The sequence below is a fragment of the Trichechus manatus genome, unplaced genomic scaffold (genome assembly GCF_000243295.1).
Source record: "Trichechus manatus latirostris isolate Lorelei unplaced genomic scaffold, TriManLat1.0 scaffold00090, whole genome shotgun sequence".
Classification (NCBI taxonomy): Eukaryota; Metazoa; Chordata; class Mammalia; order Sirenia; family Trichechidae; genus Trichechus; species Trichechus manatus.
In genome coordinates, this window is record NW_004444026.1 from 9,300,682 (window position 1) to 9,317,464 (window position 16,783).

Consider the following 16,783-nt stretch of genomic DNA (forward strand, 5'->3'; position numbering starts at 1 on the left):
TACTGGACTGGAGAGAATAAACTTCTCTTTGTTAAAGCCATCCACTTGTGGTATTTCTGTTATAGCAGCACTAGATGACTAAGACACAGACTTAGAACAGTAGTAATCAAATGCAACAATGTACACAAAAGCAATTTGAGAACCATAAATTGACCAAGTCAACAAACATTGTATTTACCATGTGCAAAACACTTATAATTACACTTACTTTGTTTTACAAAGACAAAGTAGCACATAATCTGAAAGTGGTTCTCAACTCTATCAGATTCTATCTCATTTTTGTAACAAATAATTTACTATGTAACTATCTTGAAATAAAATTCTAACCTAATTATACATATTTTTAAAAACTTAAAAAAAAAAAAAGTAGATGCCTTGGTCTCTCCAATCCAACTGAATTAAAAGTTTTGCGAGTCAGTCTTGGTGGCACCTAGGAATCTGCATTTCAACAAGCTCAGTTGATGCTGACGCCCTCTAATAGTTGTGACCCACTCAGCAGCAGCTAGCATCAACACAAAGGAAGTTCTTCTGGGTGTGATTAGAGCTCTCTCTTCCTTTGGCCAAGGTCAAGAGCCTGAGACCTACAAGGATTTGATTTATACCATCTTTGTGTCTGTGGCTGGTGGACTTTGGTGGCTGGTGGGTAGAGCCAAGTAGGTATAGCGGAGGAGAGCTGCCGCTTCCTGCTGGCCACTCACATCAGGGAGAGTGGGTGAAAATGTGACCGAACCCCAAGACTCCTTCGGCCTGAAGGGGGAAGGCTGAGGGCCTCACCTGGGCAGGTGTTCCTGGTAAGCTCTTCAGCTTAGCAGCCTAGCTGGACAGCTGCCACATATCACCTGCCACCTGCTCTGCTTCTAAGCTGGGCTGCTGATCTTGAACCCAAGTTTGCATCAAAGAGCTTATGCAAGAGAACTGTCCTGAGTGGTGTTAGGGTGAAGAAAGAGTGGAGGGGGGCTTCAGGCTTAGAAGAGAGGCAGCCTCATTGGTCTCAAGGCCCCCTCAACTCTGGACTTATTCCATCCATAACTGCTTTTGAATTCTAGCCTCAAAATTGCTGGTAGAACCCTCTTACAGAAAGCCTGTGTGCTTCGGGTGGACTATAAGTGTGATGTTCAGAGCCATCATTTTTCCCTGAGAGTTTCACTCCCTGTGACAGTTGGTGTTCTGGATTAAATTCCTTCCCCCCACACCCCAAATGTTGGAATCCTAACCCTTATACCTGTGGATGTAATCTTGTTTTGGAATAGGGTTTTCTTTGTTATATTAAGGAGGCCATATCGGTGCAGGGTGTGTCTTAAACCTAATGACTTTTGAGATATAAAAAGAGCAGATTAGGCACAGAGACAAGCAAGCACAATGGTGGATGGATAGATGCCATATGGAAATCACTGAGGAACTGAGGAATACAGGGGTAGAGAAGCTAAGACGAGGATTTTCCCCCAGAGTAGACAGAGAGAGAATCCCCCTAGAGCTGGTGCGCTCAATTCCAACTTCTAGCCTCCAGAACTGTGAGAAAATAAATTTCTGTTTGTTAAAGTCACTCAGCTTGTGATATTTCTGTTACAGCAGCTCTAGGAAACTAAGACGGGTGGGAGTCCCAAGTCCAGATCACAGCAACGCTCTAGATTGGAGGAGGGTCCATTATCTTTCCCTTTTTAGTTCTCAACTCCCCTCCCTGTCCTGATGGCATGAACCTCCCCCAACTCTGTCTTTTATGGTGTTTCCAAGGCTTTTTGCTAGTCTGGGGTGCACTCAGCCAGAAAGTGTGTTGGAACACGCTCCATGCTTTCTCTCAGGAGCTTGGCTCAGGCACTGTTGAAGAAGCTCGGGGGAGCTGCTTCCTGGGCCTGTGCCAGGACTGCTTCTAAGGAGAAGCTGTCCACCTGAGTGTCCTGGGAAGGGCCTGTGGTCACTGGGGCATGGGTTGGCTGCTGGGGTAACTCCCCTCACTCCCACCCGCCCCCCCCACTTCAGTAGCTGTGAGTCCCTGCCTTGCTCAGGAGAGTCAGTAGCTAGTTCAGACTGATACCCCTTCCTCCATCCTGTAATTCTAGAAAGAATAATACAAATCCTTTATAATTTGTGGTATTCTCCATATTTTACAAAACGTTCTCAATATGTTGTTTCATTTGATCCTCACAACAACCACATAAAGTAGGTAAGCTTGTTCCCATTTTACAGATAAAGAAACAAAGGCCCAGAGAGTTTCCGCATGACTTGACAAGAGCCCATAGAGTTGGTAACCAGCTAAGCCTGGGTTCAAACTAGTTTTTCTCGTTCTGGTTCCCACTGTCTTATGGGTTTTATGCCTTTGCCTACTCTTTGCGAGAACCATCTGCGTTTTCTAGGCACAAATGTGTGAATGCTTCAAGCTAGTGTAGATTTTTCCAAAGTGCACAGACAGGCTCTTATGAAGAAAAGATGCAATGGTCAGATGAGATTGAAAAATAAATCTTTTTTTTTTTTTGGCGTATTATGTAGTTCATATCAGGATATTAAAAACTCCAAAAAGTCCTTCAGTGAAGAATGGGATTAATGCAGCTTAACCCAGAGTTTCCAAAACTTGTTTGGCAGTGTGGCCCTTTTGTATTTCACATAATACCCACTGTTACGGATTTAATTGTGTCCTCTGAAAATCTGTGTTGTAAATCTTAACCCCTATACATGTGGAAACAATCCCATGGATTTTCTTTGTTGTGTAAATGAGGCCATATCAGTATAGGGAGTGTCTTAAGCCAATCACTTCTGAGATATAAGAGGAGGAGTTTAGGCACAGAAGCAAGCAAGGACAAACTGGGAAAGACTGATGCCAGGTGGAGATTGACAAGGAACCAAGGAACAGCAGCTGAAAAGAGACAAGGACCTTCCCCCAGAGCCGACCAAGAGAAAAAACCTTCCGCTAGAACCAGTGCCCTGAATTCTGACTTGTAGACTCCTATCGGTGAGAAAATCAATTTCTGTTCCTTAAAGTCATCCACTTGTGGTAGTTCTGTTGTAGCAGCAGTAAGACACTAAGACACTCACTAACAATTCGCCAAGTCTGTTTCTCAGACCTACTCTGGAAAGGTGAGCCATGCTCCTTCACAATTACAGTGACAACAAAGGCACAAAGATGAGGGGTGGTCACTTGTCTCTGTGAGAAGAAAAGAAAATCACCATGCCTCCTTCCTGCCCCTTGCCCATCAGGAGGGGGCGGGACTCCGCTGCCAGTTCTGTCACTGGACTGCACAAAACCACCTAGTGCCCCAAATCAAGGCCCCTGGATATGGTATGTGGGAGCCAATTGTTAAAATCTTAGGAGTTTTGTGAGTTACTCGTTCAGTTGTAGGTAGCTTGAAATTGGCCATGGTGGGAGAATTTACACCATAGAAATCAGCAACACAGTACAGATCAGGGCCTTCTTTTCCTGAGAGCCCGTTTACCAGCACATCATGGGCCCTGGGACAATTTTTGAAACTGTTAAAAAAACTTGGGAGGGGTAGTGGCAGCCGAGTGCCAAGGACAATCTGACACGGCCTTACTTATTACAGTCTCCAGCTCTCCTGCATGAGAGCTGAGAACTGGACAGTATGATAACCTTCCAGCTATAACCCCAAATGAGTCAGAAAGTACCTGCTGGCTTACTTACGCTGATATCTGTTACCAGCCAATGTCTCCAGAAGCGAGCTGTGGGAGAAGACCTGCTGGGGGCATCTGGATCCACCATGATCAGGATATAGGTTGCATCCTGGAACAAAGTCACCAAAAAGAATGTAGCATCATGGCTAGAATTTTGATAGACAAATAACAAGGTGAAGACTCTTCCCCTGTCCTTTTTTAAACTGTGGCAAGTATGTGTGTAACAAAACATTTGCCATTTCAGCATTCTTCACATATACAATTAAGTGACATTAATTGTATTCATTGTGTTGCGCAATCATCACCATTATCTGTTTTCAACATTTTCCATCACCCTTAGCAGAAGCTCAGTGTCTCCTAAGCAGTAAGTTCCTTTTCCCCCTCCCTCCTGCCTACCCCTCGTAACTACCTTAGGTCTGTAACATTTGCCTGTTCTAGGTCTTTCATACAAGTGGAATCATACAATATTTGTCCTTTTGTGACTGATGTATTCTATTCAGTGTGATGTTTTTAAGGTTCCTCCATGTTTGTAGCACGTATCAGGACTTCATTTCTCTTTCTGGCTGAGTAGTATTCCATTGTCTGTATAGACCACATTTTGTTTATCCATTCTTCTGTTGATGGACACTTAGGTTGTTCTCATCTTTCAGCTATTGTGGATACTGCTGCAATGAATATTGCTGTGCATGTGTCTGTTTGCGTTCCTGCTTTCAGACTCCCCTTTTAAACTCCATTCTAGCCAAGAATTATTGACCAGCCCCTATACCTTCCAGTCATTCACCCTGTTCTCATGACATTCCTCTCATGTCACCTATTTATTCCCAGAGAAGTAAGGCGTATTAAGTAGACAGAAGGACTCTTAGCCTTCCCTTTTATAAAGAAAAATAAATCAAACAAGGCATAGGTACTAAGCACCTATCATGCTAGGTGTCGTGGAGAAAACAAAGAAACTTAAAACAAGGCTTCTGCTCTCAAGAAGCTTACAGTTTAGTTGGAGAGACTTATCCATTAATCCAACAAATACACATATGAGAGCTTACCCTGTGCCAGAAACTGTCCTAGTCTCAGGGAATACTTGAAGATTCATTCATTCCTTCAACAAGCATTTACTGAATACCTAGTATGTGCTAGAACTTCCAGGTGCTGGGAATCCAACAGAGAGCAAGAAAGTAAGATCTATACTTTCAGGGAGCCTTTACGGTATGTGAGAAACACAGATAATAAAAAATAAAGGGGGAAACGTCAAGTTGTGATTAGTGCTATGCTTCAAAAAACCATGGTAGGGGAAGAGGGAAGAAGCAGTCCAGAAGAAGAAACAGCTGCTATAAAGGCCTTCCGGCAGGAAAAAGTTAAGAATTTGAGGAACAGAAAGAAAGCAAGGGGGAAGGTGGGCATTGAAAGTTGGAGAGCTGGGCAGGAGCCAGGTCATGGAATGTTTTGTAGGCATGAGTAAGGAGCTCGGAGTTTATTATAAGTACAGGGCAGAACCATTGGAGGGTTTTAAGCAGGAGAGTGATTTGTTCTGATTTACATTTTAAAAATATTATTTTGGCTGCTGTGTAAAGAATGAATGGTTGACATGGAGGCAAGAGAGGAAGTAAGAAGGCCAGTTGGAGGCCATTGTAGTAGTATATATAGAGAGAATGGTTTCTTGAAATAGAATGGTAGCAATGGATATAAAGAAGTAGATGGATTGGGGGTGTGTTTTTAGGTAAAATAAACAAGATTTGCTGATGGATGGGATGATAGGGCGGTGAGGAGGGGGTGGGGAAAGAGAAATCAAAGATGACTCCTTTGTTTTTGGCTTGAGTAACTGGGTAATGCCATTTAATGACAGAGAAGACTAAGAAAGGAGAATATTTGAAAGGAGAAATCAAGAGTTGTTTTAGACACATTAAGTTTGAAATGCCTCTTAGAAAACAATCAAGTATATATGTCATTTGAGTCTGGGTTCAGGAGAGAAATCAGGATATATAAATTTGGAAGTCATTGGCAGTTAGATGGTCCTTAACTCCATAGCATAATGAGATGACCCATGGAGAGAGCAGACATACGAGAAGGAAAGAGATCTCATGACTGAACTATAGAACATGCTAATGTTGAGAAGAGAGGAGAATCCAGGAAAGGAGACAGCAAAGTGAAGGAAAACATGGGAGCCAAGAACAGAAAATGTTTCAAGAAGGAGAAAGTGATGAATTGTGATAAATGCTACTGAAAGTTAAGGCAAGATGAGGACATAGATGTGATAATTTGATTTGACAACTTGGAGGTCCTTGGTTGTCCTGACAGGTCCAGTTTCAATGGAGCAGAAAGGACTGGATTTTGATTGGAATAGGTCTATGCACACAGAGGAATTCCAGAAGAGAGAACTGTATAACTGATAGGGCCAAAAATTGGTTCTAGTCAAAGCAATAGGAAAATAAAAAGAAACAAAGTATAAATATTATAAAAGAAGAAACAGAAGTATTCTCTCTCTCTCGTATTGCTATTATAATTTTGCAGGTGATACGATTGTCTACTTGGAAGTCCAATACGCTATCCATTGCACAACAGAGCCATGATTGTCTACTTGGGAAATTCAGGAGAATCAACTGACTACGTGTACTAACTGTTTAATGAGAAACTATTTGTTCCGTAAACCTTCATCTAAAGTACAATAAAAAAAAAAAATACTTCTGGATAAACTTTTACTCAAAAAAGGATCAACTGAAAAACAACTAGACTAATTCAGTAAAGCAAACTATTACAAAATGTACACAAAATCGGTACTTTCCTACATATTAATAATAGTTAGAAAATATATTTTTTAAAAATCCCATTCATGATTTAACCAAAATGTAAAATATCTAGGAATAAACTTGAGGAAACATGCAAGACTTATACAGGGAAAACAAAAATCTTACTGATGTATAAAAAAGAAAATTTGAATAGATGGAGAGAGACATGGTTATAGGTTGAAATAACTATTTTGTAAAGATATCAATAACTCTTAATTTTGTCCATTTTAACACAATTCTAATCAAAATCATAAAGGGATGTTTTGGGAACTTCACAGATGAGTCTAAAGTTCATTGTAAGTGCAAAAAAAACAATACAAAAACAAAAACCAAGGCAATATTGAAAACCATTAAATGGGGTAATTATATTTAATTTTACAGATATTAATATATACAAAAAAGCTAAAATAATTAAAACAATGTAGTGTTAGTTAAAGAATAAATATGTAAAGGAAACAAAATAGAAAATCAAGAGACAAACCCAAGTTTTTAATATATGAGTATTCAACGTATGATAAAAAGTTACCATTTACTATATGACATTTAACAATAAAATTATCTTTTCAAAACAGTTTGGAAAGGATAGATTATTTTGTAAATGTTATTGGGAGAATTGTGGCCCCTGGGTGGTATAAATGGTTTCTGCTCCAGCTACTAACCAAAAAGTTGGTAGTTCAAACCCATGCAGTGGTGCTGTGGAAGAAAGTCCTGGTGATCTGCTTCTGTAAAGATTACAGCCAAGAAAACCCTATGAAGCAGAGTAGTTCTTTGAAGTACTCTGCTGTACATGAGTTGGAAATGACTTGACAGCAATGGATTTTTTTGTTTTTGTTTTTTGGTATTAGGACAATTGATTCACCAAGTGGAATAAATAAACTTAGGTCTTTATTTCTCTCATACAGCAAATAACTTCCAGATTTAACTGTGAAAATGAAAAAAAAGATTAGTCTAATAAAATTATAGTTAACCCATACAATAGAACACTCTGTTTAGCATTAGATTTTTAAAACCTAATGTAGAAAGATAGCCACAATATACGAGTGAGCAAATTGCAGAATTGTGTGTGTGATGATATTAAACGTGCAGGAAAAGTTTATACATCTAAATCTGTAAATATATATACATATATGTATTTATAGACATATGTGCATATTCATAGGAAATGTCTGGAAAAATACTCACCAAATTGTTAACAGAAATGGCATAAAAGAAAAGACTGAGATATTTAACTAGATTGCTTTGGAAACTTCAATATGGCAAAAAAAAGCACAGCAAAATAAAAAAATAAATCAGGGGAAATATTTGCAAAATCTGTGATAAAGAGTTAATATCTTTAATATATAAAGTGCTTTTATGAATCTATTAAAAAAAGATTAACGACATGAATGGGCAATTCACAAAGTAAGAAATAAAAATGATCAATAAAGATATAAATAAATGTTCAATTTCACTAGTCAAAGTTTTGCAAATTATAAAATAAAATCCCATCTTTGCCTATAAAATTGTTAAACACATTTTTTAATGTTTATCTCCAGAGTTAAGATATGTAGAAAAAATGAGTAAGGCCCAGCATGCTATGTAACCTATGATTCCCTTTTCTTTGATAAAAAGTAGGGAGGAAGAAGACCAAAAACATATGTCATGCACAGATATACTCCTCTATGGAAAGAAAACTAGAAAGATAGGAACTTAAATATTGATTGATTATCTCTGAGTGATGGGATAATCGTGAGCTTTATTTTCTTCTTGGTTCTCTTTTGCATTTCCCAAAGTTTCTGCAATAAAATGCATTGCTTTTACATTTACAAAAAAAGATTTGTACTTTTACAAAAGCCACTGCAAGAAGTCCCAGAACTCGGGGGGGACCTCATACCATCAAGAAAGCAGTGCCAGGAGCAGAACGCTTCCTTTGGACTGGGGTCCCTGCGCAGAGAAGCTCCTAGTCCGGGGCAACACTGAAGAGAAGAAGGCCAACAGAGAGAAAAAGCCTTCCCCTGGAGCTGATGCCCTGAATTTGGACTTTTAGCCTACTTTGACTATGAGGAAATAAATTTCTCTTCATTAAAACCATCCACTTGTGGTATTTCTGTTGTAGCAGCACTAGATGACTCAGACACATTTGTGCCACCCACGGACTCCAAGTAGCTGATAAGGAGTATCAGTGGTTTGGTGGATGGCCAGAGGAGAGAAGCAGGGAGCACTTTCCCATGGGGAGGACTCTGGGAGGACATTTGGTCTGGTCCTGCATAGATGAGTAGGATATGACCATGGGACTATGGGACATGCCTAGGTACCATTCTGTGTTCCATGGGCCAGGAGACGGAGGCGAGAAAAGGGAAGGAACAGGGAAAGAAGATGGGAAAGCAGAGTTGTCACCAGAGTGGGAAAGGACTTGAATGTCCAGCTAGGGGATCTGACCCCAGTAGGCCAGGGGTCAAAAGCTCAGAGGGGACAAGGCCAGGTTATGTAGATGAATCAGGCCTGGACACCAAGGAAAAGAGGACTCCTAGCTCCTGATGTCAGGGCCAGGCAGAAAACTGGGCTGGGGTTGCCAGAGCTTCAAAATTTTTAAAAGGAGCCAGAAATCTAGTCTTTATGATGAATTTCCTGATTGGGAAACAAAGAAACAAACATTGTGCGGGTCAGACAAAACGTGTTTAAGGGTATTTAGTTTGCAGCCTATGAGAGCCGGGTTTTGTGGGATTTTAGGTGCCTGATTGGAGCCCTGGTGGCGCAGTGGTTAAGAGCTATGGCTGCTAACCAAAAGGTCAGCAGTTTGAACCCACCAGCCGCTCCGAGGGAGAAAGACGTGGCAGTCTGCTTCTGTAAAAGATTTACAGCCTTGGAAACCCTATGGGGCAGTTCTACCCTGTCCTATAAGGTCACTATGAGTAGGTATAGACTCGATGGCAATGGGTTTGCTTTGGTTTTTTGGTTTAAGTGCCTGATCAGAGATTTGCATTTGCCCCATAACTCTGATGGCTGGTGTGGAAAATGGCCTGGAGAGGATGGGCGGGGAGGCAGCCAGACCTGCTGGGAGGGGCTGCCCTTGTTCAGGTGACCTGAGTCAAGGTTGGGGCCGGAAAGGAGGGGAGAGTTGGGAGGAGGGTATTACAGAATGCACGGTTAAATGGAATTTCAAATAAATAATAAATAATTTTTATTATAAAAATTAGTATAAAAATAATTTGTTGTAGGGACTTCTTGCTTAAGGCCTACTGAATTTCTGTCTTGGGTGATGAAAAATTTTAGGAAATGGATAGTGGTGATGGTTACACAACATGGTGAATGTAATTAATGTCACTGAATTGCACACTTAACAAACGGCTAAAATGGCAAATGTTTTGTTACACATGTTTTTACCACGATAAAACTTATTTAAATAATAATAAGTCATTTAACTGGGGAGAGGAAAAAAAAAAAAAAAGAAGTCCCAGAACTCTCTTTCCTCTCGTGTTCAAACAACCCCCGGGGGAATTCTCAAAGGCAGGTTTCTCTTCCTTTCCCACCCTTCCCCCTCCTTACTGTCAGCAGCCCCCTGCCTGCAGCTATCTCTACACTGGGTCTGATTCTTTGCTTAGTGAGCCAGAAGAGTAGTCTTTGTGGGCGAGTCTGTGTTGCACGGTACTCTCTGAGGTGGTTATATCCTGAGGTTTGCTCTAGACCACCTCCCTGCTAAGCGCCCTCACAGCAGACTTCTTCAAAACAGGAGAGGGCTTCTGTGGTCATGGTGTTTGCATCTTCTCTCTCAGTGCAATTGAGGAACTGTTTCCCGGCCCTTTCAATGGGGCTAACTGCCAACAAAGGCTCCCTAGAGAATATTTGGCAGGGGTGGGGGTGGGTGAGGGTGGGGGTAATGTTCATTCAATGAATTGGGGAACAGATTATTCCAGAGCTTGACCCTTAGCTGGACTCCATAAAGCCTGATCCAGGCCGCTACCTGTTCTGAGCAGGTCCTTAGAGGAGATTGAGGTAGACCGAGGAGAAGGAGATCAGCCAGTCTGCAGGCATGTGAAACTGATTTCTGACCCTAGTGGCCCGTCCTCTAAGCATAGCCAAGAGAGAAGGACCTGCAATCAACACATGTCATGGAATTGTCTCCAGAGATTTTTATACTTGCCTCTTGCCCAGGACAGAGACTGTTTCATCCTTCTTTAGGGTATCACACAGCCCTAGTAAATGCCAGGTGTGTAATAGGTACCCCAGTGAATGCTTGTTGCACTGTAGGCTGTGAGATCTTAGCCAAGTCCTTCTTTGGCTTGCTTCTAGAAAATGGGTGGGTGGGCACTGAGCTAGATGATCTATTTTCCTTCAGGTTCTAATATCCATTCAGTGGGTTCTGAGGTGTCTAGATATAATGCATGTTGCTATGATGCTGAACAGCTTTTAGCAGAGCTTCCAGACAGACAAGAAAAACAGGCCTGGCCACCTACTTCCGAAAATCAGTCAGTGAAAACCCTATGGGTCACAATGGTCTGATCTGCAACCAAGCATGGAGATGGCGTGGGGACCAGGCTGTATTTTGTTCTGTTGTGCATGGAGTCCCCATGAGCCGGGAACTGACTGGAGAGCAGTTAATAATAACAGCAGAAACAACAATCCTAGTTGAAGAAAGCAGGATGGAATTAAATAGACTTCCAAAACATTCTGCAGACCTGGAAGTTTGACACTGTGCTTGCTGGCAAGGCTGTGGGAATGCAAAATGGGGGGCAATTTACCTCTTCTCCCCAAAGTTATCTGCACATTTATGAAATGGCTTGTATATAAGGTTATTCATTTCAGCTCTGTCTATAACAGCAAAATTGGAAATAACTCACGTGTCCATCAGTTTGGGATTGGTTAAATAAACAATGATACGTACTCGCAAAGGAATACTTTATAGCTATAAAAAAACAACAGAGAAGCTCTCTAAGATCTAAAATGAATTAAGCGAAATTAAGTGGAAACAAAAAGGCAAGGTTCAGAACAGCGTATCTAGTATTTTACTTCTATATAAGAAAGAGAAGATATTTTCTCATATTTGCATAAACAAACTCTGAAAGGACATTTTTTAAAAATCTAATAAAAGAAGGGGCAGTGGATGGTGGTGGTGTTATGGGTGGAACGGACAGTGGTGGGACGGAGACTTCCCCTATATGCCTTTTTCTATTATTTTGATTTTTGAGTCATGTGAATATATTACCAGTTAAAAATAAAACAAAATGAAAAATACAATAATCATGTAGTATTATCTCTTGCTGATGCTGAGAAGTGAAGAGGTATAGCCTTGTCCCTCTACAGCAGGAGAGGTCAGAGAATCCCTATTCATTTTTTGGAGGGCAGTTAGGGGAAGAACACCTGTTGGTATAGGGCCCTGAACTCTCTAGAGTATGAACAAGGTATGTGAAGCCACGTTAACAAATCACAGTACTTTGGGATGATGATGATAACCTAGAAGTGGAATTAGATCTGTTCTTGTTCAGATAATTTTTTTAAAAATGTCTATATTCAGGTATAACTTACGTATCATAAACTTTGTCCCTTTTAAAGTGTACATTTCAATGATTTTTAGTAAATCTACAGGGTTGTGCAACCATCACCATAATCTAAATTTAGAACATTTCAATCACTTCAAAAAGAAACCTTGTGCCCATTTGCAGTCACTCCTTGTTCCCTCCCCCAGCCCTAGGCAACCACTAATCTACTTTCTGTCTCTATAATCTACTTTTTGCTGTTTCTGGACAATTCTTATAAATGGAATCATATAATATGTGATCGTTGTGTCTTCTTTCATTTAGCATTATGTTTTTGAGGTTCATTCACGTTGTAGCATGTATCAATACTTCGTTCCTTTTTACTGCTGAATAGTTTTCCATTGTTTAGCTCTATCACGTTTTGTTTATCCATTCACCCGTTGATGGACATTTATGTTGTTTCCACTGTTTGACTCTTATGAACAATGCTGTTATGAGCAATTGCTGCAAGTCTTTGTGTGGACATTTGTTTTATTTCTCTTGGGTAGATGCCTAGGAGCGGAATTGCTGGGTCACACTGTAAATATGTATTTAACATTTTAAGAAACTACCAAATTGTTACCATTTTGTAAGCCTGCCAGCAATGTATGAGGGTTCCAATTTCTCTACATTCTGGCCAACACTTGTGATTGTCTTTGTTTGTATTGTCTTTGTTGTATTGTCATTGTCTTTTTGATCGTAGCCAGTAAGTATGAAGTGGTATCCCTTTGTGGTTTTAATTCCCATTTCCTTAATGACTAATGATGTTGAGCATCTTTTCATGTGTTTACTGGCTATTTGCATATCTTCTTTTACCATTTTCAGATTGGGCTATTTGCATTCTTAACACTCCAGAAGGAATTTTAATAGGTGTGTCTTAACTGGGAGTTAGGAAAACAGGGAGGCAATGGGGAGAGTAGAAAGAAGGAAACAGCAACTATTTCTACAGGTGGAGAAGAAGGACTATTGATTTGGAACTCTACACTGATATATTGTCAGAACTAATTTACCTCATCCTTGAACTTCTCACTTCTTCCCTCAACCACCATTTGCACATGGGGTTGTTTACTTACTACTGATTATTTCAGTAGTGAAATGTCAACCTCTGGGATAGCCTACATCCCAAGCTACCACTGCATTTCTCTGGTCAACTTTATCTCCCACTCTTGTTAATGACTATTTCAAACCTTTTCCAATAATCCTTAAGCCTCCAACCTCTCTCAACTCCCCTAATCCTCTCTTGGCAAATACCCTTCTCAGAGAAAACTCAAGCCATCATATGAGAAGTTCTTTGAAATCTCCTTTAAAGCCTTCACACCCTAAGTGCATCTGTACCCAACCTCCTTGTCCATTAGAGAAGTTAAATGGTCTAAGCCTCAAAGAAGAAGGAAGCCACTCCCTTCACCTGTGCTTTGGAGCTTCTCTGCACTATCAATTATACCTTCTCTCTCCAGAATATTGCATTCTCCTACCCCTCATCATCGTTAAAACAGGCTCAAGTCCCTTTAATTAAATTAAAAAAAAAATCCTTCCTTGGCCCCATATCCTCCCCAACTATTCCCCTCTCCCGTCTCCTCCCTTTCATTGGCAAACTCCATGAAAGAGTTGTCAAATACACCGTCTCCATTTCACTTACTCTTCAACCTACTCTGCTCCCATCATTTCTGCTACAACCCTTGCTAAAGTCATCACCTCATGTCATCAAATCAAATGGACATTTTCCAATCCTCATCTTACTTGATGTCTCATTTGCATTGGACATAGCTGGCCACTCTTTCTTTATCGAAATACCTTTTTTCCTTGACTTCTGTGATTCCACACCATATTTTCTTCCTGCCTCAGTGGGTGCTTATTCTCAGTCTCCTTGGTAGGCTCTTCTTCTCAAGTCTTGTTTCCCTCAGGGCTAGGTCCTCAGCTCTGTTATCATTCTAACCTCCTTTTCAGGAATAACAACCCACAGACAGATTTATTTCTCTAACCCAGGCCTCTCCTCTGAGTGCCAGATTCTTACGGCCAATGACCTACTTCACATCTCCCCTTGGCTATTTCAGAGCATCTCACACTAATTGTGTCCAACAACATTGCCTGATCTTCCAGCATTTTCTATTTCGGCAAATGAAAGCATCCTCCATCTGGTTGCAAACCAGAAACCCAGGAGCTATGCTTGTTACTCCTTGCATTTCCAGTCTACCACCAAGTCTTGTCAATTCTATCTCCCAAACGTCTCAAATCCATTAATTTCCCTTCATCTCCACCGCTACCCCATGAGCCCGAGCTACCATCATCTTTTATCTTGTCTACTGCAATAACCACCTATTTGGTCTCTTCATATCCACTTTCACTGCCTAATCAATGTTCCACCCTGATCCAGATTATTTTTTTCAAAATACAAGTAAAATTATGTTATTCTTCTGCTTAAAATCCTTCCTTGCTTTCCATGGATCCTTGATGTGTTCTACAAGGTATGCATAAACTGGTCCCTGCTTACCTCTCCTGGTCGCCTTGTATACACAGTCCCCTTGCTCTCTGCATTCCAGTCTCCCAGGCCTTTCTGTTTCTAGGGCTCATCAAGCTCCTTCATGCCTCATGGACTTTGCATTTGTTTTCTTTAGGTCTGGAAAGCTTGCTCATTCCCACTCCACCCCCTTTAATCTGGTTAATTTGTATTTGTTCTTCAGAGTTCAGCTCAGGGTCATTTCTCTAGGGAAGAGTCCCTTGACACCAAATTCAGGTTAAGTTCCTTACACTCCTTTCCCTCAGATACCTATCTCAGTTTAAAATTAATTGTACATTCATTGACATACTTTTTGATTAATTTCTGTGTCCTTCACAAGATAGTACTCTCCTTGAGAGCTGGGATTGTGTCCGTTTCTGCTCACCATTATATCCCTGGTAGAGTACAGTGGCTGGCATGTAGTAGACACTCAATAAATATTTTTGAATGAATAAATGAAATAAACCTTGCACCTGGCTCAGGTGGTTCAATTGTTTATTCATTCATTCATTTATTTATCAAGCTTTGATTAAGCCTTTATCATATACTAAGTACCATGATAAGGGCTGGGTATAAGGGATGAGAAACATACGGTCTTTGGGAGGAGCTGGGTATATCTGCAAATAATCCAAATATCCTCTGTGTTTTAACCAGGCATATATCTAGTGCTGTGGAAGCAAACCTGAAGAGGTGATTAGCTCTGCCTGAAGCGACCAAACAAGGGCTTACAGAGGATGTTACTTCTGAGCTGGGTCCTGGTGAGTGGAGGTTTGCTCAGGGAAAAGGCCATGCCAGGCAGAAGAAGTAGCACATACAAAGCCATGATGGTATGAGAGGGAACAGCAAGTAGTACTGTGTGCCTGGAGCACAGGGTTCACAAAGCCATGGAGAATGGGAGGGACAGCAGAGGAGGCTGGCAAAGTTGATGAGGCAGGTGGGCAAGGTCGTCTATGCCAGGCAGAGGAGGACCAGAGGAGGTTTGTAAATGTGGAGTTCGGGGTGACATCAGAGCCAGGTAGTATATAGAGAATTCCTGCAGCTGGAGAGATGAAGTGTGGATCAGGGAGGGCACAGTGATGCCTGGTGGAGGCTATTAGGCCAATTTGCATGAGCGATGGGTCACCACAGCACAAGAGTGGTCATTCTCTCCTCTGGTCAGAGCTGCCAAAGACAGTGGTCAACAGTTTCGGGTAGACCAATGTGTCTTACCCTCCCTCATGCCCTGCTTGGCCAAGGACCCAGAGATGCCAAGGCAGAAGAGGCTTTGCCTGACATAGAGCTGAACTTTAGAGTCTATGATGTCCTTTCCCTCCACCTTGCCACTCAAGAAGTCTGTATATGCCTACCTTTCCCGAAGAGGAGGAATGAAAAATATTCTTTGGACAAAATGTGACAGGATTTAAATTGACACCGAGACAGGGCCACGTACTAGAAATACTGATAAGCTGGGTCCTTGGCTCTGATGGAGTCCCTAGGTGGTGCAAACAGTTAAGTGCTCAGCTGCTAACTAAAAGGTTGGTGGTTCAAATCCACCCAGAAGCTCCTTGGAAGAAAGTCCTGGCAGTCAACTTCGGAAAGATCACAGTCACTGAAAACCCTATGGAGCACAGTTCTACTCTGACACACATGGGGTCATCGAGTCAGAACTGACTCCACACAGCACTGCTGTTTCAAATACCCAACAAGCCCACTAGGAGATTACAGGACCTTGGCGGGAGTTTCTAGCATTGTGTTTATTTTATTTTCTGAAACTTTGGATTATGGGTGTGGCTTGTTGCTTGTAACACTCACTTGTCTTTGAACTGAGATTGAGCTTAAGGTTCAGGGTCAAGTGGAGAGCCACTTCTCTGAGGCAGTGATTCTCAGCCCTGCCTCAGTATGAGAATCACCTGGGGAGCTTTTAAAAGCTCCCAAGGCTGGGGCCCTACCCTGCAGAGGCCCAGCCATTGGTGGTATTCTGAAAGTTTCCTAGGTGATTCTACTGTATAGTTTAGGAGGAGAACCACAACTCTAAAGTCTGGTTCCCCAAAGTCCCCGACCAAATTCGCCATTGATTAAAACCCAGGTGTCTTGCCTCCTGCTTACTGTCCTGAGGGAAGACCATACGCCCTTTACATGAAAAGGACTGGCTTCACCCTATCTCAGCTGCTGTCCTTTGTGCCTTGAACCCTGAAGACGAAGGGGCTGGAGCACCCAACTGAGATGTTGAAGTCACAGACACAAGTAGACCTCCTCTCCCACTGTTCCTTGCGATGTTGGTTGGAATACAAATTTAGCCTATAGTGGGTTGGTTGTTTTTGAACCTCCCCCACAAAGTTCTGTATAGGAAATCTAGTTAAGAGCCTTCTTCCTGGGGGAGGTTGAGAGTAACAGCTGCTCCTCACCAGTGCCGATGGTCC

At 41.5% G+C, this 16,783-nt stretch overlaps 1 protein-coding gene across 1 annotated transcript in view; it reads right to left on the minus strand.

Moving 5' to 3' along the window:
• Nucleotides 1-16,783, minus strand: part of PEBP4 (phosphatidylethanolamine binding protein 4) — a 286,828-nt gene that overhangs the window by 121,289 nt on the left and 148,756 nt on the right. The window contains exon 3 of the mRNA XM_004382128.1: nucleotides 3,632-3,730. Coding sequence (XP_004382185.1) covers nucleotides 3,632-3,730 — 99 coding nt within the window. The remainder of the gene's footprint in view (nucleotides 1-3,631; nucleotides 3,731-16,783) is intronic.